This window comes from Haplochromis burtoni, unplaced genomic scaffold (assembly GCF_018398535.1).
Source record: "Haplochromis burtoni strain Fernald_Lab_line unplaced genomic scaffold, NCSU_Asbu1 Contig_1202, whole genome shotgun sequence".
Classification (NCBI taxonomy): Eukaryota; Metazoa; Chordata; class Actinopteri; order Cichliformes; family Cichlidae; genus Haplochromis; species Haplochromis burtoni.
Genome location: NW_024583563.1, coordinates 52338 through 64722, shown reverse-complemented (window position 1 = coordinate 64722; position 12385 = coordinate 52338). Strand labels below are relative to the sequence as shown.

Below are 12385 nucleotides of genomic sequence, written 5' to 3'. Positions count from 1 at the left end.
TCTCTCTTTTAACCCCGGCCCCGTGATCAGCTGATCACAGCCGATCACCGGCTGACAAATGAAGGACGTTATTGTACATTGACCAGAGAAATAGGCTAAATTTTGAACCTGGAACAGGAATGGGCATGGAGCTATCATTTAGTACAGTTTTTTATGTATAAAATCAGTCTAGCAGTACATTGAAACAGCAATGACCAAAAGGACGACAAGCTTTTATAAATTTTCTTCCATGAGGTTCTCTTTGTACCGAGTGTTGTGGCTGAAGGTTCAAGCTCTTTTTTGAGAAAGGTAAAGTCTGGGTGTGATCTTGTTGGATCTGCATCATTCATAAGAGTCACTAAGGTCCACTAAGTCTCCAAGCCTGCACACACGTCCGTTAATTGTGTTTCAAACAAACAAGCTTTATTCACCACATACACAATCATACAGAGTACAACATGCCATGAAATGTTTTGTGTCCGAGCTGCGGACAGGCTGCAGACATAGCCACGCTATTCCAGGGCTTGGTTTTTAGCATGGGGGGGTCTAGCCAGGACCCTTACTGAATACTGGGAGGGAATCAAACTTGTGACTCCCACTCCAAAGGTGTGTAGTCTTACCACTACAATAATAGCTGCCAATTATCAATTACAGTCCCTTTTGGTAGTTGATTTTGAAATTTCTCAAACAGCACAAGCTCACATGATCATGATAGATTTTAACTTTATTAGCCTTTGACATTTGTCTAAAAGCACCCTCTTGCAATCTCTACATAAGTTGGGGTGGCAGGTTTATTTCATATTCCTAAATTTTTACTTTTAAGATTCACGCACTGAAACCTATGCTTGCAGGACAGTGGATTTCACAATATAATTCAAACTGTCCTCAGTTGAAGAAGCTGTGCGTACTTGCATCTCCCACTATTTTGCAATCTAACAAGACAGACCACACACCCTTTGGGCTGTGTAGTGCACCTGATATGCACTGAATGCTATAAAACTCTAGGAACGCTGAAAAATATGTATTTGCATCAGGTTCTCAGGTTCCGTCTCACTTTAAAGCTTTCTTCTGGTTTAAAAAGACAGCTTGAGTGGTGGTGCAGTTTTGTGGAGGTGGTAGTAGTATTGGTATTGCTAAAATTACTCAGAGTGCTTTTTAGTTTATTCATGTGTTTCTATTCTAGGTTTTCTTAACTGTGTCAAATGGTGTCCTAACCACAGAAACTCCAACTGCAGAGGCCACTGTTCAAGGTGAGTTTCCAAGTCAAAGGTAAATTTATATATACACTGGTACCAAATTAACATTGGTTTGGGGTTTTTTCGTTTGTTATTTTTAATTATTGAATATTATTAGCTTGCTTTTTTCTCTTTGTTTCATTGTTTTTTGTTCCTGTGTCCCCAATAGAAGGATCAACACTGTACAGAAAATGCTAATATTTATATAATTATTTTGGATGAAAATTTGAGCAGTGGAAGACTAGTAAAAGCTAGGTGTAAGGTAAACTATATGCCAAGAGTGAACAAGACATTGATACACTGATCCATACCAGTACAGCGTCTACAGCAATTACATTGGAATATCATTCAAACTGGAGAAGTTTATTTGAATGGTAACAAAGAGAGGAAAGGTAGTCAGAACTAAGGGGATTGCACTTGTTGATCTGTGGGACCAGCACCTGAATACAGGAAGTTTGATCATATGAGTATTACTTCAGTGCAGAGCTTGGATGGAGCTAGTAGGTGAGGGGACTCCCCCAGTTCTAATTGCCTCTAATTTCTAAATACCCCAGTACCCCAGCTAAACTGAGAGCACTGAGTAGCCTTGCAGGCCCAGTATGTACCGGTCACAGCTGTTGCAGCAGCGCCCCTCTTGTTCAGTGTTCTTGGAATATGACTGGGTTTAGTTTAGTGGCCTGGAGTGTAAGACTCAAGGTTCTGAGTTCAATTTCTCTAGCCACACCTGATGGCCAGGGCTTTTCCCGTGGAGGCTAGCAGGCCTCAGACCAAAGAAGCTACATGGGTCCAACCACCACCATGGGGGGAGTATACTTGAATCCTCCACCCTCCAACAAGTTTTCTTTCCAGACATTGAGATTTTCTCCAATGAATGAGAAGTTGCTTCTCTATGCCTTTGGGTTGGGGAAAAGGTCCTGACTATCATTTGCCTGTGTGCCAAATGACACTTCAGAGTGCTCAGCCTTCTTGGGGTCATTTGTTGGAGTGCTGGGAAGTGTGCCATCTGGGGATTCCATTGTTCTACTCCATAACTCCACATGGGCAATGATAGCGGGACCTGGAGAGGTGTCATAGGGAGGAATAGGCTGTTATATCTTAATGGAGTTCTGTTACTGGACTTCAGTGTTAACGACAACATAACACCACGATTGAGGGTATTCATAAGTGTATGTGGCACCAGAACACTATGTAGAAGGTTGATGGTCAGTTTTGTAATCGTATTATCAGATCTGCAGCCATAAGTCTTGGACACTCATGTGTAGAGATGAGATGCGCCGCTAGTTGATCACCACCTGGTGATCAGTTGTGGCAGAAAATTCTGGACAGACCTCGTGAGGGTATGCTGCAGGCAGGGGCCATCTTCAATTCCCACTGTAATTCAATTCAATTCAATTTTATTCATATAGCGCCAAATCACAACAAAAGTCGCCTCAAGGCCTTCATAGATACAGAGAAAAACCCAACAATCATATGACCCCCTATGAGCAAGCACTTTGGCGACAGTGGGAAGGAAAAACTCCCTTTTAACAGGAAGAAACCTCCGGCAGAACCAGGCTCAGGGAGGGGCGGGGCCATCTGCTGTGACCGGTTGGGGTGAGAGAAGGAAGACAGGATAAAGACATGCTGTGGAAGAGAGACAGAGGTTAATAACAGATATGATTCAATGCAGAGAGGTCTGTTAACACATAGTGAGTGAGAAAGGTGACTGGAAAGGAAAAACTCAATGCATCATGGGAATCCCCGGCAGCCTACGTCTATTGCAGCATAACTAAGGGAGGATTCAGGGTCACCTGGTCCAGCCCTAACTATATGCTTTAGCAAAAAGGAAAGTTTTAAGCCTAATCTTAAAAGTAGAGATAGTGTCTGTCTCCGAATCCAAACTGGAAGCTGGTTCCACAGAAGAGGGGCCTGAAAACTGAAGGCTCTGCCTCCCATTCTACTTTTAAATACTCTAGGAACAACAAGTAGGCCTGCAGAGCGAGAGCGAAGTGCTCTAATAGGGTGATATGGTACTACAAGGTCATTAAGATAAGATGGGGCCTGATTATTTAAGACCTTGTATGTGAGGAGCAGGATTTTGAATTCTGGATTTAACAGGAAGCCAAAACAGGAGAAATCTGCTCTCTCTTTCTAGTCCCTGTCAGGACTCTTGCTGCAGCATTTTGGATTAGCTGAAGGCTTTTCAGTGAGTTTTTTGGACATCCTGATAATAATGAATTGCAGTAGTAAAGCCTGGAAGTAGCTGTAGAAGACACATGGCAGATCCTACCACATTGTCACACTTTCAAACACTTCTTTATTCTGTTGGCGTTTGTTTTACACTTGGCTGCAGCTTTTCACCTGCCAGCCACACATACACAATAACAACACTCAGGCCAAAGTTCACTCTTTTATGGAGAGAGGCGTGATGATCTCATGCAGCTCAGGTGTGTTTTCCTCCACCGCAGTGTGCCACGAACCACACCCCATCACACCTCAACTGCACTCTGAGGGAGGCTGGGAACAGTAAATCTGAGTGGATCATGTGCTGCATTTCTAAATTGGCAACAAGGGGCTGCGGCTTGTAGAACCTGTGGGACTCCAGAGGCAACTGACAGGTTGCAGGCTAAGCAAAGTACAGTTGTGGGTCTTATGTGGCTGATTCAAAAATGTAGGGGTGGAGTTCATTGAGACCATGGAAGAAGAACTTTTTCTTTTTCTAAATTTATATAAATTATTTGCTAAAACCAGAACACAATGTTGTGGTCTAATGGAATACATGTTTGGTGTTTGGAAGAATTGTTTCCAGTGCCTTCACAAAACACTTTTTTATGTTTAGAAAACAAATGGTAACACAACTCAAGTGCGGGACTCAGGCAAAACAACAAGGCAGAAGAAGTAGCTAAAGACTTAAAGATATTTACAAATAATTTAAACTGGGGTGAGTGACTAATTTGACTTAAACAAACACAAAACACATGAGTGATCTTTTACGTGGGCAAGAGTCCTGACTAAACACAAATATCAGATTAACTTGAGTGAGACACTGTGTCAAGAGATGTATTCTAAAACACTTCAACTGAGAATCAGAGAGGAGAAACACACAGTTTTACTTGCAGCAAGGACAGCCACAGATCACCTGCACGAGAGTGAGAGCTCAGGGACTCGTGCTCTGCCACTGCCCTGGTCTTTATTGATAAACATCAGTGGGTGTTGGTTCCTTACATTGGAATGTGGATGGAGAGCTGCACTGGTCCTTTTGAACAGTTGTTGATTGCACTGCTGACTCACACATTAAGGTCAATGAAGGTCAAATGAAGGGTTTTCATGTACTCAGCCTAAAGTGTGTCTGATCCTTCCACTGTCTAGGTGGTAATTATCTGTTATGTTCTACAAAGGTTGCTGGCTCTCCATTATTCCTGTCAGTAACACATTAAACTAGCCGTTATTACTCTTTTTTTAGATTTTTATAATTTTTTTCCTGTAACATGTGTAAAATAAAAATTGTAATCTCAAAAGACTGAATTCATAAAAGAGTAATGTGATAAAATTTAGAAGACAAAGACATATACATGTGTTCTTTTTCTTACAAGGTATCTTGACACTTTTTTAAAAGCACTACCCTGCAACCCTACCCCTTTTTATTACATCTTTTTATATTATGATGGTTTTCCCTTGGACTTGCCTCCATAGCTCCATACAATTTTAGTCATCGTGTCTCCTCAATCAGCGTAGTACGACAGTCACTGGTCCCCTCGTGTCCCTGATTTCTTTTTCTTCTTTTATAAATGGTAAAAGAAGAAAAATGAATCTTATTTGGTAAAGTTCAGGGCTTCATATTGTTGTTGTCAATTATCAGTAACTAATTAATTTTGGCTGGGCTAGCGTGGTAGTTAACACTGTTGCCTCACAGCAAGAAGGGCCTGAATTCATCTTCACCATCTACTGTATATTTGTGTGGAGTGTGCATGCTCTCTCTGTGTTTGCACTGGTTCTCTTGTCTACTCTGGCTTCCTCCCAGAATCCAAACACATGCAGTGGTTGAGGTTAGGTTAGTTGGTTATTCTTAACTGCCTGTGAATGTGAGTGTCAATGGTTGTCTGTATGTGTTAGACCTGCGACGGACTGGCGACCCACCCCGACCTCCCAATAAGGATAAGCGCAAGAGAATGGATGGGCGAATAATTTAATTAGGAAAGACACTTTCCTAATTAGCCAGAATAAATTACTCTGAATTAAAGACTACTCCTATTATATTATAATCCCTTTCTGAGAAATGACGAGCAGTATTATATTACTTTAAAATTGTCTGGTTTTAATTCACAGGTTCTGGAGAGACGAAACTGATTATTGAGTCTAGCAGCCTGTTGGTCCTCAATGACCTGCTGGCCAAAGTGTCCTATACCAGCACCATCTACCACATAAACACTGGAGACCTTGGTATGTGTCAGAAATGTGAAGAGCTATAAACACCCATTTTTAAATGACAATTGAATTTGCAAAATAATGTGCATTTTACACATGATCATTAATGCATGTTTAAAATAACTGTGAAAGAAAAAGTGAGTCCCCCTTGTTCTGAACCTAAACATTTTTTTTTTTGTTTAGTCACCTTCCAGTTTGAAAACTATGAAGCCGTGTTTCCCATTACCATCCAGCAGCCTCATGTACCAGTCCTGTATGACATGGGAACAGGTAGAAGTGAATTCTTGATCAGGGCTTAATATTCATTTAAATATTGTTGGAAAATGCTTCTTTAATATATTAATTGCATGCTGTTAAGAGCATTAACACCATCCAAAGAACATTATGTTGATGCAAAATCATTATTTCCTTCAGTTACTGTCATTTTCTCATTATCTTACCTTTCTCAGAAAAACAATCTTAAGCCTCTTCTTCTTCACTCCTAGATGTTTCCACATTAGGAAGTATCTTAAACACTATGCTTTGTTAAAAACTAGTAACTGATTAGTTAATAAATATCACCAAGAAGACACAATAGTATAATATAGTTTGAGCAATCTTCTGGATATGGGTATCCTATACCAAGCCTATATCATAACTCCATTCTTAAAGTGAGGTGTTTGCAGACATCATAGCATGGTGTGGTAGAACTATTTCGACCAGCTGACATGGGTCTTTGTCAAGATTTTCAATCAGTCCCTATCATATCCCACCAACTCACCCTGCCTGAAATCCATCATAGTCCATCTGCATAAAAAAAAAAAAAACTTGCCTCAATGTCTACCAGCCATCAACACTGACTAAACTCCACTGGTTATGAAGTGGTTCAAGAAATTGGTCCAGAGTAATATTATGTCATTCATTTCCTTCACGTTTGATGCACACACATTTTCTTACAGGGCAAATAAGTACACCGAGGACTGTAGCACTTGCATTTTCACTGTCACTGCATTGTCATATCTGAAGAAGCAGATAAGCATGGATGCATGGCTGCTCTTCATCAACTTTAGCTCTGCTTCTAATAACACCACCCTCTGTCACCAACTATTATTTAAACTGCATGCTGTTGGATAAAACACTTTTTGATGAATCATACTCAGAGGGTTATATATGATCCCCTCCTCTCCACCCATGGTTACACGCCCATTCACCATAGTAACACCATTGTTAAGTTCACTGACGACACCATGGTGGTGGAACTTGTGTTTGGCAGTGTTGTACAGAGACAACCTGTTTCTTAATCCAACAAAGACAAAGGAACTCTTTGTCTTTGTTGGATTTTAGGAAGAATGAAAAGGTAACTCAGACATTACTCATTAACAGGGACTTGGAAAGTGTTTCAGACTTTTGTGGACTAACACATTAGCCTGTCCTCATCAACACAGTAGTGAAGAAAGCCCAACAGAGATTGCTCATGAAAAAATCCACTGATGCAATATTTTCAACACAGGGATTGGTCTCAATATTTGCTAAATGTCTATTGTTTTATTAGGCTTATCTTTTATATTTCTTTGTATTCATTTAGTTTACACTTTATTTATATCCTTCCTATCACAATAAAGTGCTGTGATGTGTACCTAAATTTTGCCGGAGTGGATAACAACTTACAGCACAGACTAAGTTTAAGTTTAAGAGGGCTTGCAGTTACAATATTCCTGTGACATACATTTAATTTCAGTTTCAGTTTTATTTGTCATATGCAAGTTAGCACAGGGTCAACATTGCAATGAAATGTATTTGACGAGCAGTAGACAGTCACTCAGCAGTATAGTAAGTCAAATATAGTAAGAGCAAAATGTTTATAAGATATAGTAAAAAGATAAAGATACATGTATATACATGTGTGTGTGTGTATATATATGTGTGTATATATATATGTGTGTATATATATATATATATATATATGTGTGTGTGTGTGTGTATGTATATATATATATATACAGTGGGGCAAAAAAGTATTTAGTCAGCCACCGATTGTGCAAGTTCCCCCACTTAAAATGATGACAGAGGTCAGTAATTTGCACCAGAGGTACACTTCAACTGTGAGAGACAGAATGTGAAAAAAAAATCCATGAATCCACATGGTAGGATTTGTAAAGAATTTATTCGTAAATCAGGGTGGAAAATAAGTATTTGGTCACCTCAAACAAGGAAAATCTCTGGCTCTCACAGACCTGTAACGTCTTCTGTAAGAAGCTTTTCTGTCCCCCACTCGTTACCTGTATGAATGGCACCTGTTTGAACTCATCATCTGTATAAAAGACACCTGTCCACAGCCTCAAACAGTCAGACTCCAAACTCCGCCATGGCCAAGACCAAAGAGCTTTCGAAGGACACCAGGAAAAGTATTGTAGACCTGCACCAGACTGGGAAGAGTGAATCTACAATAGGCAAGCAGCTTGGTGTGAAAAAATCAACTGTGGGAGCAATCATCAGAAAATGGAAGACATACAAGACCACTGATAATCTCCCTCGATCTGGGGCTCCACGCAAGATCTCATCCCGTGGGGTCAAAATGATCATGAGAACGGTGAGCAAAGATCCCAGAACCACACGGGGGGACCTGGTGAATGACCTGCAGAGAGCTGGGACCAAAGTAACAAAGGTCACCATCAGTAACACACTACAACGGCAGGGAATCAAATCCCGCAGTGCCAGACGTGTTCCGCTGCTGAAGCCAGTGCATGTCCAGGCCCGTCTGAAGTTTGCCAGAGAGCACATGGATGATACAGCAGAGGATTGGGAGAATGTCATGTGGTCAGATGAAACCAAAGTAGAACTTTTTGGTATAAACTCAACTCGTCGTGTTTGGAGGAAGAAGAATACTGAGTTGCATCCCAAGAACACCATACCTACTGTGAAGCATGGGGGTGGAAACATCATGCTATGGGGCTGTTTTTCTGCCAAGGGGACAGGACGACTGATCCGTGTTAAGGACAGAATGAATGGGGCCATGTATCGTGAGATTTTGAGCCAAAACCTCCTTCCATCAGTGAGAACTTTGAAGATGAAACGAGGCTGGGTCTTCCAACATGACAATGATCCAAAACACACCGCCCGGGCAACAAAGGAGTGGCTCCGTAAGAAGCATTTGAAAGTCCTGGAGTGGCCTAGCCAGTCTCCAGACCTCAACCCCATAGAAAATCTGTGGCGGGAGTTGAAAGTCCGTGTTGCTCGGCGACAGCCCCAAAACATCACTGCTCTCGAGAAGATCTGCATGGAGGAATGGGCCAAAATACCAGCTACTGTGTGTGCAAACCTGGTAAAGACCTATAGTAACGTTTGACCTCTGTTATTGCCAACAAAGGTTATGTTACAAAGTATTGAGTTGTATTTTTGTTATTGACCAAATACTTATTTTCCACCCTGATTTACGAATAAATTCTTTACAAATCCTACCATGTGGATTCATGGATTTTTTTTTCACATTCTGTCTCTCACAGTTGAAGTGTACCTCTGGTGCAAATTACTGACCTCTGTCATCATTTTAAGTGGGGGAACTTGCACAATCGGTGGCTGACTAAATACTTTTTTGCCCACACTGTATATATATATATAAATACAATGACCGCACACAAGACAAGTGTTTTTCATTAAAGAAAATCAGCCTTACACACATCACACATATATATATATATTATATATATATATATATATATAATATATATATATATATATACACCCACACACACACTTGTGAATAGATAAAGGAAATGTTAAATAGGAATGTGACCATTGACATGTAAAAATCGAAATCTGCTACAATAGTAACAACATTTACAAAAATAACCTTACATTTGTTGTATAAGACAAAAAATCATAAACTTTAAGCGACAAGTTTACTGAGGTCATAAATCAAGTGAGCATAAGGGTAATGTTTCGAGACTTCAAAACATTGTAGGATTTTTATTTATTTATTTTTTTAATTACTAACCAGAGAATGCAATATGCTGCATTTAATACTGCATTTACTCTTCCAACCCACTGTCTTTCTTTCATTTAAAGTTTTTGCTGTGTCTTTTCTCAAATTGCTCTGAGAATTTTCTGAAATCACTTCCAAACTGGGAACTGGGACTTTCTTGCTAGAAATTTCTCGAAGCTCACTCAGAGTATGCTGAGAATCTTTCTAATCTGATATCTGTATTGTGACCCCATTCCTAGCAGGCTCCAGAAAGACTCTAAAACATATGTGAAATAATTCATTTATTTCATAATAACAGGCAGATTTTATATCTTTATATCTAACTTATTTTTCATCCTCACACATGCTTTTCCAGAATTATAAAAAAAAATACATTTATTAGTATTTCCTTTGGTTGAATGACTCAGAAATTTAATGCTACTCTGCCATATTAACAGTTCATCTTTTCTTAAAATTATTCTCTGTATACTTCTGTCTGTTAGATATCAGCTCTCAAGTAACCATCATCACAAAGACCTTTCTGCGTTACAAACAACTGAGGGTGTTGTTGGACAGCATCCGGAAATTCTATAGTGACATTAAAGTGATTATTGCAGATGACAGTTTACAACCAGAAAACGTTACTGGAGAAAACATCCAGCATTACATCATGCCTCCAGCACAGGTATGCACACACATTCATTTCAGAATTATGAGTTTTTAGCAATATTTTGGACTCAAATTATATTTATAGAATATAAGACATGCAAATGTCAATTCAGTTCTTGGAAGACTTATCAAGTACAATTCCAGTCAAACCAGGTAAATCTCGGGGTCCCATTCCAATTTATAAATTTGAACAGAGGATGTTTCTTTCTTCTTCTCAGGGCTGGTTTGCAGGCAGAAATCTAGCTGTTTCCCAGGTAACAACCAAGTACTTTCTGTGGGTGGATGATGACTTTTTGTTTTCAGAGAAGACAAAGATAGAGAAGCTTGTGGAGGTGATGGAGGCGGTCCCTGAACTAGATGTGGTAAGAATGAAATAGCTTGTGTTGGTTCAGTTTGTAACAGTTTTTTTTCTTTAGCTCAATCATGTGTAACTTGGACCTACAAGTCTTAAGTTTTCTTGATAAGAGAAGACATCAATTGTTGGGTCTGTGTTTCCACAAGCCCCGCTGGTTTAGAGACTTATTCATCATGAAGAAAACAAGACAGTCAGCGATGGTCTCTGGAATCCCATGTTCCGGGATGATATTCTTATATATTGCTTTGGCCACCAAAATGGCATCTGCTTTCCTAGTTGGGACGATTTCTACCCACTTTGAAAAAGGGCACGCTATTACTACACAGTACTTATAGTTATTACAGTTGGACAGCTCTATACAGTCCATGTGAATAACTTGAAATGGGTGACTGGGTCTGGGGAATTTCCCTCTCTTCAGTCTCAAATTACCCCGAGAATTGTGCTTGCAACATATCATACATGACCTGCAAATTTTTTTTTTTTTAAGTATTAAATCCTAGAGTATAAAGATGTTGCTCTACTGCTCCCATCATCTCCCTGCTGTTGTGAAATGGCACGGCCCATGGCTCAAAATAGCAGCAGTCTTATACAAATTCTTAGGCGGTATTGGTTTATCGCACAGATAATAAACACCATCCTGCAAGCTCGCTCTTTCTGTAAGTCACAACCGTTTTCCTGCTGTAGGTGAGTGGGCCTGCATGTCTGCTGATGTTGTACTGCTAAAATGTTAACACCATGTTCAACTAAAGCTGCCTCTTTTGCGATCTTATCTGCAAAAACCTTCCCTAATGCAACTGGATCTTTCCCTCACATGTGTGCTGCACATTTACAAGCGGCAATTCCACTGGTTAATAACACTGCCTCCAGCAGATTTTGCAAGAGTTTGGCGTGTTCTACAGGCTTCCCTGTAGACGTTGCCACACCTCGTCTCACTCACTGCACTACAAAGAAATGTAATGTAGCAAATGCATACTGCCTATCAGTGTATATTGTCTCTCTGCAGCTTTACACGCTTCTGTTAAAGCTAGCATCTCTGCTGCTCAAGCAAATATGAAACATGTTAGTTGTCCTGCACAGATAACTTTCTCACTGTCTGCTACAGTAAAACCTGTCTTAGCCTGTCCCTCTACTGTCGTAAGACTCAAATCATCAACAAACCAAACCTTTCCCTCAACGAGTGCCACAGCTATTGAGTCATCCCTTGGCTTACACTCCTTCTCCAAGTGCTCTCTACACTCATGAGAAGTGCCCTCTTCTTTCGTTGGCAAAAGGGTTGATGGAGTCAGAATTGTGCACCATTTTATGGTAATATGTGTGGTTGTGAGAGTAAGAGTGACATTAAAGACAAGTGTCTTGTAGGTGACAGAAATGTAAATTTAGTCTGCAGACGATGTAAGGCAGAGCACGTCGTACACCTTAGTTGTCTTCCTCAACGTCAGCGTCGAAACTCTTCCACTCCTTATGGTTGTTTGCTGTGCAAAGACTCCTCCCGATGATCTCCTGAAAGCCCAGTAGCACAGCTCTCTGTGCGATGTCTTCTGTGCTGTCTCTGATCCTCCTGAAGCCTCTCTCCTGGCCTCAGCTCCGATCTTGTGGACAATCCCCTCACCCACTCCTTCTCGTCCTCACGACATCTACAAATTAAAAAAAAAAATGACACTCCTCTCGCCACACGGCTTTCACCACGTGTCAACTCCCCAATGAGACATGTACAGTGGGGCAAAAAAGTATTTAGTCAGCCACCGATTGTGCAAGTTCCCCCACCTAAAATGATGACAGAGGTCAGTAATTTGCACCAGAGGT

General features: G+C 40.4%; 1 protein-coding gene across 1 annotated transcript in view; it reads left to right on the top strand.

Annotated features, from left to right (window-relative positions):
- The first annotated feature begins 6 nt into the window (after positions 1 to 6).
- LOC102309528 (beta-1,4 N-acetylgalactosaminyltransferase 2) overlaps positions 7 to 12385 on the top strand; it is a 22137-nt gene continuing 9758 nt past the window's right edge. Inside the window, exons 1-5 of the mRNA XM_005952166.3 lie at positions 7 to 1229; positions 5520 to 5633; positions 5802 to 5888; positions 10062 to 10243; positions 10446 to 10589. Of these exons, the coding sequence (XP_005952228.2) occupies positions 5879 to 5888; positions 10062 to 10243; positions 10446 to 10589 (336 nt within the window). The 5' untranslated portion in view covers positions 7 to 1229; positions 5520 to 5633; positions 5802 to 5878. The remainder of the gene's footprint in view (positions 1230 to 5519; positions 5634 to 5801; positions 5889 to 10061; positions 10244 to 10445; positions 10590 to 12385) is intronic.